The sequence below is a fragment of the Perca fluviatilis genome, chromosome 19, assembly GCF_010015445.1.
Source record: "Perca fluviatilis chromosome 19, GENO_Pfluv_1.0, whole genome shotgun sequence".
Taxonomy (NCBI): Eukaryota; Metazoa; Chordata; class Actinopteri; order Perciformes; family Percidae; genus Perca; species Perca fluviatilis.
Window position 1 is genome coordinate 991,053 of NC_053130.1, and position 15,288 is coordinate 1,006,340.

General features: G+C 44.9%; 2 protein-coding genes across 3 annotated transcripts in view; both read left to right on the forward strand.

The window, feature by feature from the left end:
* vsx1 (visual system homeobox 1 homolog, chx10-like) overlaps nt 1-1,159 on the forward strand; it is a 7,708-nt gene extending 6,549 nt beyond the window's left edge. For both annotated transcript variants that reach the window (XM_039783177.1, XM_039783178.1), the window contains exon 5: nt 137-1,159. In XM_039783177.1, coding sequence (XP_039639111.1) covers nt 137-411 — 275 coding nt within the window. In that variant the 3' untranslated portion in view covers nt 412-1,159. The remainder of the gene's footprint in view (nt 1-136) is intronic.
* A 2,935-nt stretch (nt 1,160-4,094) lies between these two features.
* Nucleotides 4,095-15,225, forward strand: LOC120547640 (zinc finger protein 436-like). The gene is made up of 6 exons (XM_039783162.1): nt 4,095-4,282; nt 5,179-5,362; nt 7,855-7,904; nt 7,991-8,045; nt 11,840-12,677; nt 14,382-15,225. The coding sequence occupies exons 1-6, from the start codon at nt 4,166-4,168 to the stop codon at nt 14,794-14,796; spliced, it is 1,659 nt and encodes a 552-aa protein (XP_039639096.1). The 5' UTR covers nt 4,095-4,165; the 3' UTR covers nt 14,797-15,225.
* The last annotated feature ends 63 nt before the right edge of the window (nt 15,226-15,288 follow it).

Sequence of the window (15,288 nt, forward strand, 5' to 3'; positions counted from 1 at the left end):
TAAACCTAAAATCATTCACACACTGAAATAAGCCACGATGTCTGAATGAGCTGTTAGTCGTGTCTCTTCTTCAGCTGATTTTATTATAATAATAAAATTATTAATCTGAACTCAATCTGTGTCTCTGTCTTCACAGGAATGCACAAGAAGTCTCTGGAAATTTCCAAAAAGTGTCCCAGCCCTCGGGAGTCGGACTCGACTCACTGCGACCCGTTCTGCGATGCTTCGGAGCGCCGCGGCGAGGCCTTGGAGCCGCCGTGCGAAGCCAGGGAGGAAGAAGAAGAAGAGGAAGAGGAAGAAGAGGCAATTGACCTATCCAGTTCCTCCAAACAGCAGCAGGAAGACGCCACCGTAAGACCCGCCTCCTCGCCGCGGAGGCAGAGCGCCGGCGAATCAGACGAACGCAGCTGAAGCTCGGACGCGTGAAAGATGTAGCTGACTGTCTGGCGATTGCTGGGGGGAACGCAGAGATCTGATTGGCTCTTCCTTTCAGGGATCACATGAACAGCCAATGGGTTGTTTGTTGCTATGCAAGTTATCACAAAACATATATTTAATCATTTAAATGCTACTCTGGTCCCGATACGTGGACGCAGGTTGGATTGGCATTGGGATTTTTTTATCTATTGTGATTCAAGAAGTTTTGAGATTCTATAGAATTGAGTTTTGGGATTTTCTTTTTCCCCCAAATAAAAGATGAGCAATGCACTTGTAGAGAGGGATCACATGAACAGCCAATGAGAGAACGTGACGCTCCATTGGCTGTTACTATGCACATAAATCTATTTTAATAAGCTACTCTGGGATACTTGGCGTGCTAAAATATAAGCTACACACTAGAGGGTGACACGGGAATCAATTGTCGCTCCCATCCCAAAAAAATACTCCAGTCACATCCCGATCATGTGACTGCCCCCCAAAAAATCCTGTCCTGCAAAATCCCGAGAGAAAGACTCACGAATCCTGTTTGGTTCCCCATGTTGTCTAAAGTTATTAGACTCTGTTGCCCCCCCCACATGTTTGGTTAATCGCAGTCAAATCACTGAGGTTGCCTCGAAAATTTAGGCTACACTATACATGCATTACCTGCAGACCTATAGGTAACATGCATTACCTGCAGACCTATAGGTAACATGCATTACCTGCAGACCTATAGGTAACATGCATTACCTGCAGACCTATAGGTAACATGCATTACCTGTAGGCCTATAGGTAACATGCATTACCTGCAGGCCTATAGGTAACATGTATTACCTGCAGACCTATAGGTAACATGCATTACCTGCAGACCTATAGGTAACATGTATTACCTGCAGACCTATAGGTAACATGTATTACCTGCAGACCTATAGGTAACATGCATTACCTGCAGACCTATAGGTAACATGCATTACCTGCAGACCTATAGGTAACATGCATTACCTGCAGACCTATAGGTAACATGTATTACCTGCAGACCTATAGGTAACATGTATTACCTGCAGGTCTAGGTAACATGCATTACCTGTAGGCCTATAGATAACATGCATTACCTGCAGACCTATAGGTAACATGCATTACCTGCAGACCTATAGGTAACATGTATTACCTGTAGGTCTAGGTAACATGCATTACCTGCAGACCTATAGGTAACATTACATTACCCAGAGCCTATAGGTAATATGCATTACCTGTAGGTCTAGGTAACATGCATTACCTGCAGGCCTATAGGTAACATGCATTACCTGTAGGCCTATAACATGCATTACCTGTAGGCCTATAACATGCATTACCTGCAGGCCTATAGGTAACATGCATTACCTGTAGGCCTATAACATGCATTACCTGTAGGCCTATAACATGCACTACCTGCAGGTCTAGGTAACATGCACTACCTGCAGGCCTATAGGTAACATGCATTACCTGCAGACCTATAGGTAACATGCATTACCTGCAGGTCTAGGTAACATGCATTACCTACAAACCTATAGGTAACATGCATTACCTGCAGACCTATAGGTAACATGCATTACCTGCAGACCTAGGTAACATGCATTACCTGTAGGTAAAGGTAACATACATTACCTGTAGGCCTAGGTAACATATATTACCTGCAGGCCTATAGGTAACATGCATTACCTATAGGTCTAGGTAACATGCATTACCTGTAGGCCTATAACATGCATTACCTGTAGGCCTATAACATGCATTACCTGTAGGTCTAGGTAACATACATTACCTGTAGGCCTAGGTAACATACATTACCTGTAGGCCTAGGTAACATACATTACCTGCAGGCCTATAGGTAACATGCATTACCTGTAGGTCTAGGTAACATGCATTACCTGTAGGCCTATAACATGCATTACCTGTAGGCCTATAACATGCATTACCTGTAGGCCTATAACATGCATTACCTGTAGGCCTATAACATGCATTACCTGTAGGCCTAGGTAACATACATTACCTGTAGGCCTAGGTAACATGCATTACCTGTAGGCCTATAACATGCATTACCTGTAGGCCTATAACATGCATTACCTGTAGGCCTAGGTAACATACATTACCTGTAGGTCTAGGTAACATGCATTACCTGTAGGTCTAGGTAACATGCATTACCTGTAGGTCTAGGTAACATGCATTACCTGTAGGCCTAGGTAACATACATTACCTGTAGGCCTAGGTAACATGCATTACCTGTAGGCCTAGGTAACATACATTACCTGTAGGTCTAGGTAACATGCATTACCTGCAGGCCTAGAATCCATTTTGCCGACTCTCGGTGTAGTCGCTGACGCCGATTGATTGGCTTGTGAACAGGGCAGCTGCTTTGTCTTGCTCTGATAGGCTACTCTGCGGCTAGCAGTAGCCAATCAACAAACGTATTGTGAGTTGTACGAGGTTCTCTTTTCTAAAACGAAATGCCTCGCAAACTTTGGGTGCATTCACCGCATTGCAGCGTCATTCTTTAATTTAATCTCCGGCTCCGTCCCGCTCCCGTTGATTTCTATGCTCTATTCCGTCCCTATTACATTACCAACAGTGATATATTGACTCCCGTACCGCTGAAAAATTTTCACCCTCTACTACACACTCAAAAATAGAAGTACCAACGTTTACCTAAAAGGGTTCAAATGCTTGTGGCAGGAGAAGTTTCCTTTTGAAAGACAACTGTGTCCCCTTCAGTACCGTTCTGTACTTTTTTGGTACTTTTTCTAATTGTAGACCACTTGACGTACATCTGTGTACCCTGCTCTGGTGTCTCCCCCTCTCATTCCCCCTGCTCTGGTGTCTCCCCCTCTCATTCCCCCTGCTCTGGTGTTCCCCCTAACCAAAATCTTAGCAGTGGAGATGTAGCCTGAGAATCGTGTCTATTCTGAAAGACGTGTGATCTGTTTCGGGAGGATGTTCATGTCTCTGTCTGTCTGTGTGTTTCTGTCTGTATTTATTCCGAGAGTATGTTTTATATCCGTGTTTTTTTGGAAAATAAGATGCTATCTAATGTTTTGTTCCTGTTGTGTTTGATCAGCCTGACTGGAACTCTGTGAATGAATGTAATTGAAATGTAATATTTAAAAAGATTATCATTATTATTATTATTATTATTATTATTATTATTATTATTATTATTATTATTATTATCATTATTATTGTGTGTATGTACAGCAGCATGTTGGGTGAATAAAAAACAGTATTTTTTGAATCACTGTGGTTTTTGTTTTTGATCATTCAACACAAACACTGAAGAATATTTTGATTTATTGACTAATTATAATAAAACATTTTTTTATATATTAGTCTGGTTAGTGCTCATTAATTCTAATATAGTAAATAATATATTAAAAATCACGCATTCAACACAATCCCTGCAGATTATTGTATGTATTGACTAATTAATAAAAAAATAAAAATATTTTTCTGAGGTTTCAGGAAGGAAAACTTGGAGCATTTTACACATACAGAAATATATATATATGTATATATTTATATTTATATATATATTAAAACCTAATTTATTTGAAACAAAATCGAGATAACGGCATAAACATCGTTCCAACAATAACAATGTGCTTTTATTTTGAAGGCCTTTAGCCGTTGGACGAGAAAATCACGTCACTTCCTTCATCTGCATTCGCGGCTCTAGCTGTCTGTTTGCTACGCTATTTGGCTGCATGAATTCCTAAATATGTCTGATTTTAACACTTTTAAAAATGAATTCACACTCATTGTGAACAACCTGGCCAAGGCGGTGATCGCGGAGGCTGACAAAGTCTCGTTGAATCCACAAAATCCCGAAACAGAGGTAAGCTACCTGCGGCTAACTGTAGCTAACTTGGCTAACTTTAGCTACGTTAACTCTGTGGCTCCCAGAGGCGGAAACTTAAAGGGTAACTCGACCGTTTTTACCCATTTGTTTGTGTCTAATTACTAATTGGAACAACTATATTTGACATTGGTCCAGTAGAAATGATCCCTATAGAGATAGACCTTCTTTTTAAAAAGTAAGATTCTTTTAGTTTAACATGAAACAGACCCGAAATCTCCATCACCAAACTCCACCAGACTCCATGTAAATAATCCGGACTTTTAGCGTGTATAGAGCCAGCATATAAAAAACATGTAAAACACACTTCATTCAAAGTGGACAGAAACTAAATAAAACTACCAAAAGCCGTCTTGGTTCATCTTTCCACTGTTCCAACAATCACCACTCTGGTTTGGTTGAAATAAACCCTTAATTCACCCATTTACATGTGGAGATATGCTGGCTTTATACACGCTAAAAATCCTGATTATTTACATGGAGTCTGGTGGAAATATGCTGGCTCTATACACGCTAAAAGTCCTGATTATTTACATGGAGTCTGGTGGAGATATGCTGGCTCTATACACGCTAAAAGTCCTGATAATTTACATGGAGTCTGGTGGAGATATGCTGGCTCTATACACGCTAAAAGTCCTGATTATTTACATGGAGTCTGGTGGAGATATGCTGGCTCTATACACGCTAAAAGTCCTGATTATTTACATGGAGTCTGGTGGAGATATGCTGGCTCTATACACGCTAAAAGTCCTGATTATTTACATGGAGTCTGGTGGAGATATGCTGGCTCTATACACGCTAAAAGTCCTGATTATTTACATGGAGTCTGGTGGGATGGGTCTGTTAATTTTCAGTGATTCTTGTCATTCTGTCAGGAAAACCTCAGGGTTTTGGTGGAGCAGTTGTGTGTCGAAGCTGTTGATAAAATCCTGAAGATGGTTGAGCTGGCTGCTGGGAAGCTCAAAGAGACTCCAAGTGATCGTAAGGATCTACCGAGAGACCGGAAGGATCCACCAGAGTCAGATGAGAGCCGCGAATGTTTAACGAAGACAACAGAAGGTGATGTGAGAACACAGAGAGCTGCTTTCATACAGGGAAGCTGCAACATTACTGGGTTCAGGTTAGGGGTCTAGCTAAGCAATGTCCTGCTGTGGACGGAGGCAGTAGCTAAACAGATTTTAGACACACTTAAAAACATAAATGTCCCTTTTAAGTATCGGCTATATTTAGAATATTTTCCAGCAGCAGTGGCAGCAAAAACTATCCTGTCCTGTTAGCAGTGTCCTGAGGAGTGTCCCGGGATAGTCAGACACTGTCCCGAGACAGTGACATACTGTCCTTTGACTCCCAGACACTGTCCTGTGACTCCCATGACTGTCCTGTGACACCCAGACACTGTCCTTTGACTCCCAGACACTGTCCTGTGACTCCCATGACTGTCTCGGGACAGTCAGACACTGTCCCGTGACAGTGAGACACTGTCCTGTGATTCCCATGACTATCCTGGGACAGTCAGACACTGTCCTGTGACTCCCAGACACTGTCCTGTGACTCCCATGAGTGTATCGGGACAGTCAGACACTGTCCTGTGACTCCCATGACTGTCCTGGGACAGTCAGACACTGTCCTTTGACTCCCAGACACTGTCCTGTGACTTCCATGACTGTCTCGGGACAGTCAGACACTGTCCTTTGACTCCCATGTCTGTCCTTTGACTCCCAGACACTGTCCTTTGACTCCCATGACTGTCCTTTGACTCCCAGACACTGTCCTGTGACTCCCATGACTGTCCTGTGACACCCAGACACTGTCCTTTGACTCCCATGACTGTCCTTTGACTCCCAGACACTGTCCTGTGACTCCATGACTGTCCCGGGACTGTCATGGATGATCCCTCCTCAGTCCTCGGTCCTCAGGGCAGTAATAAGAGCTTTGAGACTGCCTTCAGCGAGGAGGGACAGAAAAACTTCCAGTTCAGCCAAAACCGAGGAGTCGAGGAGATACCAGCTAAGGGGGGGATGAGATTCAGGCCCCGTTCACACGAAGGGAAGACGCAGATATTTTCCTGCGGTTCGGCCTCTCATTTACACGAAAAACCCCAGTTTTTATCACAGAAAACCATTATTTCTAAAAACTCCGGCCAGAGTGGAGATTTTGGAAAACTTCGTTTGCATGTAAACTGAGACAAACTCAGGTTTAGGCAGCCGAGAGAGAGAAAGAGGACGTGATTGGTTGCTGTTGTTGGGGTTCTGATTGGCTAACGTGGGCTTGAGCTTCTCGTTTACACCGCCACCTACAGGTCTGGCGTTCTCTTGACTGCATTGACGGCATATATAGACACGGGTACATGTAAACGAAGACTTTTCTGAAAACCAAGAGGTTGGAATGTCTGTTTTATGAAAATAGCCGGCCACGTGGAAACGTAGCATCAGCTTGAGTTTGTGTGGCTGCTTTCCTTGCAGGTACTGCAGCTGGCTCGTTAGTAGAGTGGCAGATCCTGGGCTCGTTAGTTACCCTGGCAACACCTGTGCTCTGTGAGCTAGTGGACTCTGTAAAGGGCCTCTTGGATTCAGTTGTGGTCCCTCCTCCCAGACACACACACACACACACACACACCATCCTGGCCTTGGCTGCTCCTAGGTTTGTTTTGCTGCACCATACAACACTACACATACATTTTTTCACTCATCTTACTGATCTCATGTTTGCTTTATGATTTAAACTAATAAATAATTTGTTAATTTGCTTTGATGTGTGTATCTCCCTTCTTTGTCACGGCCGTGTTGCCCGGTTTGTGACAAGGAATACTGTACTTTATGCTCAAACGTGGACATAAGGGTTAGTTAGTTAGTGTTGTTGTTAGACTTTGGTGTTTTAAAGGGTTGAGGGAACTGACTAAACTAACTAATTAACTAACCGGCCAGTGTTGTGCTTGTCCATGTGGATCGTAGCTAAAAGGCAGCCGTTCACACAAGGGCTGCTCGATTATTGGATGTCATGATCACAATTATTTAGGTCAGTATTGAAATGAGGATTATTTAACACAATTCCTCGCTGACTTTTAGAAAGATGTTGCATTTAATGAAGTTAAAACAGAAAAGGTTAAACAAATCAACAGGTGTGTGTGTGTGTGTGTCTGTGTGTGTGTGTGATCATAGTGAGGATTGTTCTGAGTGTTTGGCTGCACTGAGCCTGTTTTGAGACGTGTGTGTGTGTGTGAAGAGTTGTGTTGCTGTGAATGAGTTGCAGGAGATGTGAACTGCTTAGTTCATGGTAATGCACCGTTGGTAAAACGGACTGTAGTTAGTTTTGTGTGTGTGTGCGCGTGTGCTACTGTTACCTTTCCCTTCATACTTTTCATTCAGAACACAAAGCCACAAGACTAAAATAAGAGTTTACTTGCAACACGTAACGTGCAAAATAGTATTTTCTCGATGACATTGTTTTTGTGATTGTTAGGAGCCGAAATCCCAATCAAAATGTACTTGCACAGCTGTAGTTCAGTGTAAAGAGGAGTTGTATGTTGAAAGCCTGTGTTTCCTGTGTTTCAGGTGGAGGTGAGCGCCCCCCCACAGAGCAGACCTACATCCTGGTTTGCAGGGTCAGTGAGTGAATCCTATTCTAACAGAGACGATCCTCCCAGCTGCCTACAAACTCAACACCGGCTACTGTTTTGTGTTTCTGTAGAGCGCTGCTGTCAACTCAAAGTGTCTGCTGCTGTCTCCGCAGAGCGATGCTAACGGTGAGTTTGTCTGAGACATTTGGGAAGACGACTCCAACATTAAAGGGTGAAACATGAAATTGCTCAGAAAATCCCATCACCAGACCACCAGACTCCATGTAAATAATCAGGACTTTTAGCGTGTATAGAGCCAGCATATCTCCACATGTAAATGGGTGAATTAAGGGTTTATTTCAACCAAACCAGAGTGGTGATTGTTGGAACAGTGGAAAGATGAACCAAGACGGCTTTTGGTAGTTTTATTTAGTTTCTGTCCACTTTGAATGAAGTGTGTTTTACGATGATAAAAGTCCTGATTATTTACATGGAGTCTGGTGATGGTGATTTATTATTGACCATTATTTTTATAATTATTCATTTGACATTACTGTTATATTGCTGTATGAAGACTGCTGTTCATATTGTTAGAAGTTTAATGAATATATTATGGCAGTTGTTGAGATAATTAGAAAAGGCTGATAACATTTCAAATGTGTTTTTAAATGACGTCTGTTACTAAGGGCAACACATTTTAATTCTTTAACAATAAGGATCATGTTTGAATTGAATTTGGCATTCTTAGCACACAATTTGTGTTGTCCAATAAACTGGGACTAATAATTTGGGAGGATTGTACAATTTTAAGAACATATCCTAATTGTACAATCCTCCCAAATTATAGCCTTAGTTCACTGGACCAGTACCTATCTAGTGATGTAGGCTACTGTACATCCATGTAACAACAGGGAGAGGACACCTCAATGGTTTTTGACCTTATATATTGCCTGGGGGGGGGATAACTGATGAATATACTCTGTTCCATTCATGTTTACAGTGTGCATGGAATTTATCACTTAATTATCTTCATAGTTTCTAGATTTTAGAGTCCAATTTCTTTAGTGTCTTTATTTTCTATGTCCATATATATAAGGGAGCAAGGCATATCATATGTAGAGAAGGAAACTCGTCCTCTATAAAAAAAAATAAATAAAAAAAACGTGAGAAACAGCGTGGCAGATAATAGCGAACAGACTGAATGATAGTCTAAAAATATACATTTATGAACTACTGCTCTTAACTGAAACCATTCAATGAGTCACTGTCATTTGCAAAAACGAACCGTTGTACACTTTGCATTAAAAGCGAGCAGTGGAAATTTATATTTTAGCCCATGAGAGAGAGAGGGAGGAACAGAGTGAAAGAGATATTTCTGCATCATATTCTAGCGTTGTAGAAAATTGATCTTCATGGTAAATTTCCTGAGTAACATTATCTTCTGCTCACTTTTAAGGCAAAGAGTACAACTGTTAATTTGTGCAAATGATTAGTAGCCTAATCCTTGAATGGTATGATTATGACGGTTTCAGTTCAGAGCCGTGGTCAGTTAATGTATTTTTTTAGGCTACAATTACACAATCAATCGGTCCGTGATGGTCTGCCTCGCTGTTTCATTACAGCGGCCGTGTTTCTTTTCTTTTTATACAAATAATGTGTTTCACGTTATCATACTTCCACGAGAAGCTGCTGCTCACTCTGTATAAAGTATGAACAATATGAACAATGTGTATTCTCCATTTTGGCATCAGGAGATCTGCGATCACGACCTGCGTCTTTGAGGGAAAGCCGGTGGCACGCATCTATCTGAATTACTTTAGCCTGGCTCGCTGGTCTTCCCCTCGCTCTAGTCTCTCCTCCTCAGCTCCTAGTCTCTCCTCCTCAGCTCCTAGTCTCTCCTCCTCAGCTCCTAGTCTCTCCTCCTCAGCTCCTAGTCTCTCCTCCTCAGCCCCCCCTCCTCCGGCTCCTAGTCTCTCCTCCTCAGCTCCTGGTCTCTCCTCCTCAGCTCCTGGGTCTCTCCTCAGCCTGACCTAGTCTCTCCTCCCTCAGCCTGACCCTAGTCTCTCCTCCTCAGCTCCTAGTCTCTCCTCCTCAGCTCCTAGTCTCTCCTCCTCAGCTCCTAGTCTCTCCTCCTCAGCTCCTAGTCTCTCCTCCTCAGCTCCTAGTCTCTCCTCCTCAGCTCCTAGTCTCTCCTCCTCAGCTCCTAGTCTCTCCTCCTCAGCTCCTAGTCTCTCCTCCTCAGCTCCTAGTCTCTCCTCCTCAGCTCCTAGTCTCTCCTCCTCAGCTCCTAGTCTCTCCTCCTCAGCCTGACCTAGTCTCTCCTCCTCAGCCTGACCTAGTCTCTCCTCCTCAGCCTGACCTAGTCTCTCCTCCTCAGCCTGACCTAGTCTCTCCTCCTCAGCCTGACCTAGTCTCTCCCCTCAGTCTGATCTAGTCTCTCCTCCTCAGTCCTGACCTAGTCTCTCCTCCTCAGCCTGACCTAGTCTCTCCTCCTCAGCCTGACCTTGTCTCTCCTCCTCAGCCCTGACCCTAGTCTCTCCTCCTCAGCCTGACCTAGTCTCTCCTCCTCAGCCTGACCCTAGTCTCTCCTCCTCAGTCTGACCTAGCTCTCTCCTCCTCAGTCTGACCCTAGTCTCTCCTCCTCAGCCCTGACCCTACTCTCTCCTCCTCAGCCTGACCCTAGTTTCTCCTCCTCAGCCTGACCTAGTCTCTCCTCCTCAGCCTGACCTAGTCTCTCCTCCTCAGCCTGACCTAGTCTCTCCTCCTCAGTCTGATCCGTCTCTCCTCCTCAGCCTGACCTAGTCTCTCCTCCTCAGCCTGACCTAGTCTCTCCTCCTCAGCCTGACCCTAGTCTCTCCTCCTCAGCCTGACCTAGTCTCTCCTCCTCAGCCTGACCCTAGTCTCTCTCCTCCTCAGCCTGACCTAGTCTCTCCTCCTCAGTCTGATCCTAGTCTCTCCTCCTCCCAGCCTGATCTAGTCTCTCCTCCTCAGCCTGACCCTAGTCTCTCCTCCTCAGCCTGATCTAGTCTCTCCTCCTCACGCCGACCTAGTCTCTCCTCCTCAGCCTGACCCTAGTCTCTCCTCCTCAGCCTGGCCCTAGTCTCTCCCCCCTCAGTCTGATCTAGTCTCTCCTCCCCAGTCTGCCCTAGTCTCTCCTCCTCAGCCTGACCCTAGTCTCTCCTCCTCAGCCTGACCTAGTCTCTCCTCCTCAGTCTGACCTAGTCTCTCCTCCTCAGCCTGACCTAGTCTCTCCTCCTCAGCCTGACCCTAGTCTCTCCTCCTCAGCCTGACCTAGTCTCTCCTCCTCAGCCTGACCTAGTCTCTCCTCCTCAGCCTGACCTAGTCTCTCCTCCTCAGTCTGATCTAGTTCTCTCCTCCTCAGCCTGACCTAGTCTCTCCTCCTCAGCCTGACCTAGTCTCTCCTCCTCAGCCTGACCTAGTCTCTCCTCCCTCAGCCTGACCTAGTCTCTCCTCCCCAGCCTGACCTAGTCTCTCCTCCTCAGCCCTGACCTAGTCTCCTCCTCCTCAGTCTGATCTAGTCTCTCCTCCTCAGCCTGACCTAGTCTCTCCTCCTCAGCCTGACCTAGTCTCTCCTCCTCAGTCTGACCTAGTCTCTCCTCCCTCAGTCTGACCTAGTCTCTCCTCCCTCAGTCTGACCTAGTCTCTCCTCCTCAGCCTGACCTAGTCTCTCCTCCTCAGTCTGACCTAGTCTCTCCTCCTCAGTCTGACCTAGTCTCTCCTCCTCAGCCTGATCTAGTCTCTCCTCCTCAGCCTGACCTAGTCTCTCCTCCTCAGCCTGACCTAGTCTCTCCTCCTCAGCCTGACTCGGCCTTCGTGAAACGCACCAAGCCAGGATGCACAGATTGGACTAGGTCAAGCCTCGCTTTACCAGTTATCCTGGATTTAAATATTCTGCTTTTGTGAAACCGGCCCCGGTTAGGAAAAAACAAAGTAACCGGTAAACGTTTCTTTTGTTGCAGGTGGAAATAAAACCGTCTCCATGGACGAATCGGGGGACAGCGAGCGCTCCGCGGCCTCCTCGCCTCCCCCGCAGGCTGATGTCCCGGACCACGAGTACGCTCGGCCGTCCTCTCGGCCGCCCGGCGCCGCGTCATCGCTGAGGGGCGGGGCCTCCGCAGCACGCAGCAGGAAACGGCGGCGTAGGGACGAAGAGACGACAGACGGCTACCGGCAGTGTTCGCGGTGCGAGAAGCTGTTTCCAAACGCAGAGCGACTCTCTGACCACGAGAGGAAGTCTCACCCCGTGTGCTCGGTCTGCGGGGCGGCTTTCACGGGCCACCTGAGCCTGCGAGAACACGTGACGACAGAGCACGGCCTGCTGCCGTACGGCTGCAGCTTCTGCCCCAAGAGGTTCAACCACAACGCTCACCGCAACCTGCACGTGAAGACGCGGCACACCGGGGAGAAAAGCTGCCGCTGCGACCTCTGCGGGAAGGCGTACTCGTCCGTCAGCCTGATGAAGACGCACAGGCTGACGCACGCCGAGAAGACGTTCATCTGCGACGTCTGCGGGAAGAGATTCTTCCACGCCGGCCACCTGACGCGCCACAAAGCGGCGCACCAGGAACTGCGGCCGCACCGCTGCGACGTCTGCGGGAAGGGCTTCACGCAGGCCGCCAACCTGCTGCGTCACCAGCTGGTGCACGGGGACGTCCGGCCGTACCGGTGCACGCTCTGCGGGAAGGGCTTCACGCAGGCCGCCAACCTGTGCACGCACCAGGCTTCGCACAACGGAGAGAGGCAGCTCTGCTCCATCTGCGGGAAGAGCTTCCGCTTCCTGAAGAACCACGTCATCTGGTGATTGTTTATTCTATACAAAATCCTGCAGGCCGTTACAGTGTTTGTTGAAACACTTTTGGCACATGCAGACATCTGAGCAGCAGCAGCAGCGGCAGCAAAAACTGTCCTGTCCTGTTAGATGTGTCCCATGGCTGCTGCTCAGATGTCTGCCTGTATGGAGGATCTGCAGTGCCAAAAGTGTTTTATACTAAATCCTGCAGGCTGTTTGTTGAAACATATTGATTGGTTTTAGAACCGCAGCTCCTCCTTACATGCAGACACCTGAGTCAGTTACACAGACACACACACACACACACACACACACACACACACACACACACACACACACACACACACACGATTCTGTTTGGCTCTGCTGATTACAATTATTTTAGACAGAACTAGTTTTAAATACAAAAACAATGTGATAAACATTCCTTACAAATGAAGGAAAACATCATCTGGTAATTTATTTCATACAAAATCCTGCAGGCTGTTACAGTGTTTGTTGAAACACTTTTGGCACTGCAGGTCCTCCATACATGCAGACATCTGAGCAGCAGCAGCAGCAGTGGCAGCAAAAACTGTCCTGTCCTGTTAGATGTGTCCTGACCCTGACCTGTGACTCCCATGACTGTCCCGGGACAGACACTCCTCAGGACACTAATAACAGAACAGGACAAGATTTTGCTGCCACTGCTTCTCCACTTGAGTGCACCAAAGTGTTAAAAAGCATTATAGAAAAGAAGTCAAAGAGAAGCTTCAAGAAAGGTATAAAGCAGACATAGGAACGTAAAAGAATATATCCAAAAAGTGTCAAAAAAGCGTAGAAAACGTTACAAAAACAATGCCGAAAACATCCAGCAGGCGGTCATCTGGTAATCAGTATCAGTCCATATCAGGAATACACAGATAAATGAATAAATAGATAGAAGTTTGATTTCAAAGGTAACAAAAGACATGAAAGATTATTATTATTATTATTATTATTATTATTATCAGGGCCACACAAAATCTGCAAACGCAGAAGTTTCTGCATATTTTCCGTAGATTTTAAACAAATTATTAATGTTTAAATTAAACTCAGAATGTTAACTCATCTCCTTCTCGTGCTTTTTGGCTCTGCTGATTACAAACCTGATTATTATATTATAGAACTAGTTTTAAATACAAAAACAAGTCAACACAAAGCGATAAACATTTATTACAAATGAAGGAAGGTTCTAAACATAAATTCCAAAGTATCACGAGGACCATTTATAATTTGAACACTATTTTTATAAGTTATGTTTTTTTTAAATCTGAAAAGTGAACCACATTTTTGCTTTTTACGGAAGCCCTTAAAGACAATGTGAAATATGTATTTTTAGGGCAACATCGGCCAAAACGCACATTTTGGTGTGCAGCTTTTTTGTAGTTTTTCCCAACGTTTTTGTATTTATTTTTTTTTAATTCTTTTTCTGATGTTTTCGCCCTTTTTTTATTTTTCAATCTTTTGACTTTCGTGAGCTAGCATCTAGGTAGCTAAAAAAAAAGGGAGAACAAATATTTCTTACAACAACAAAAATAAGAACCTCAAGATAAATTTTTTTTTGTAAAAGTGAGATTTGAGTTTCTTTTTTTAAAAACTTTCCTTTGATGAAACGTACGTTACTTTGGAGATAATAAGCTCTGTAAATGACATTCCTTTTAGGTAATTTCATGTTCTTTATGTTTCATCAGCAAACACTCTCAGGATCTCCCCGCCGGCGAGCTGCCGGACGGAGACGCCATCATAACCTGCGAGCTTTGCGGCAAGAAGTTCCCCCACCTGTCGCAGTTCAGAGTGCACCAGCGCAGCCACACGGGGGAGAAACCGTTCGGCTGCGCCGCGTGCGGGAAGACTTACGCCATGAAGCAGCAGCTGAGGGACCACATGTACACGCACAGCGGCGAGAAGCCGTTCCGCTGCTCGCTCTGCGGCAAAAGCTTCCACCTGCGCGCCAGCTTCAGCCGCCACCGCAGCATCCACAGCGGAGAGACGCCGTTCGGCTGCTCGCTCTGCGGGAAGCACTTTCGCCTGCAGTCCTTCCTGAAGGCTCACCTGCAGACCAAAGCTCACCTGAAGCAGACGCAGAGCGCCACCGCTCACCTCTGACCTCTGACCTGGGACGATATGCCTTTCCGAAGCTTCATTTGACAATCGCTACTAACTGACATCAGTTATATTACATGTTTCAGTAACATATCAAGCTAACAATGAGGAAACTTAAAAAGTTGAAATGTATTCATTTTAATTTATTCATCTCTGCTCAGCATCTCAAAATAATCAGTTATAATCTTAAAATATTGACTTGCATCAAAACTACACAGACATTAAACACTAAAACAATCACAACAATTTAAATGGATTGACAAAACAGAACAACAATGTTTCATCTAAACATCCACATGTATAAACCTCAGTATGAAACCGGCAGCTTAACTTGAAAATACGGAAGCAAGTAAACATTCTTATAAGAGACTTAAGTGGTCAATTCTTCTCAAGTGCTTATTTATTTATTTATTATTATTTTTTTTAAACGCGTGCCTTTTGTTGTGACCTTTTTGATTGATTTGAGTTTATTTTGTTGTCTTTATGAAGTTTTAG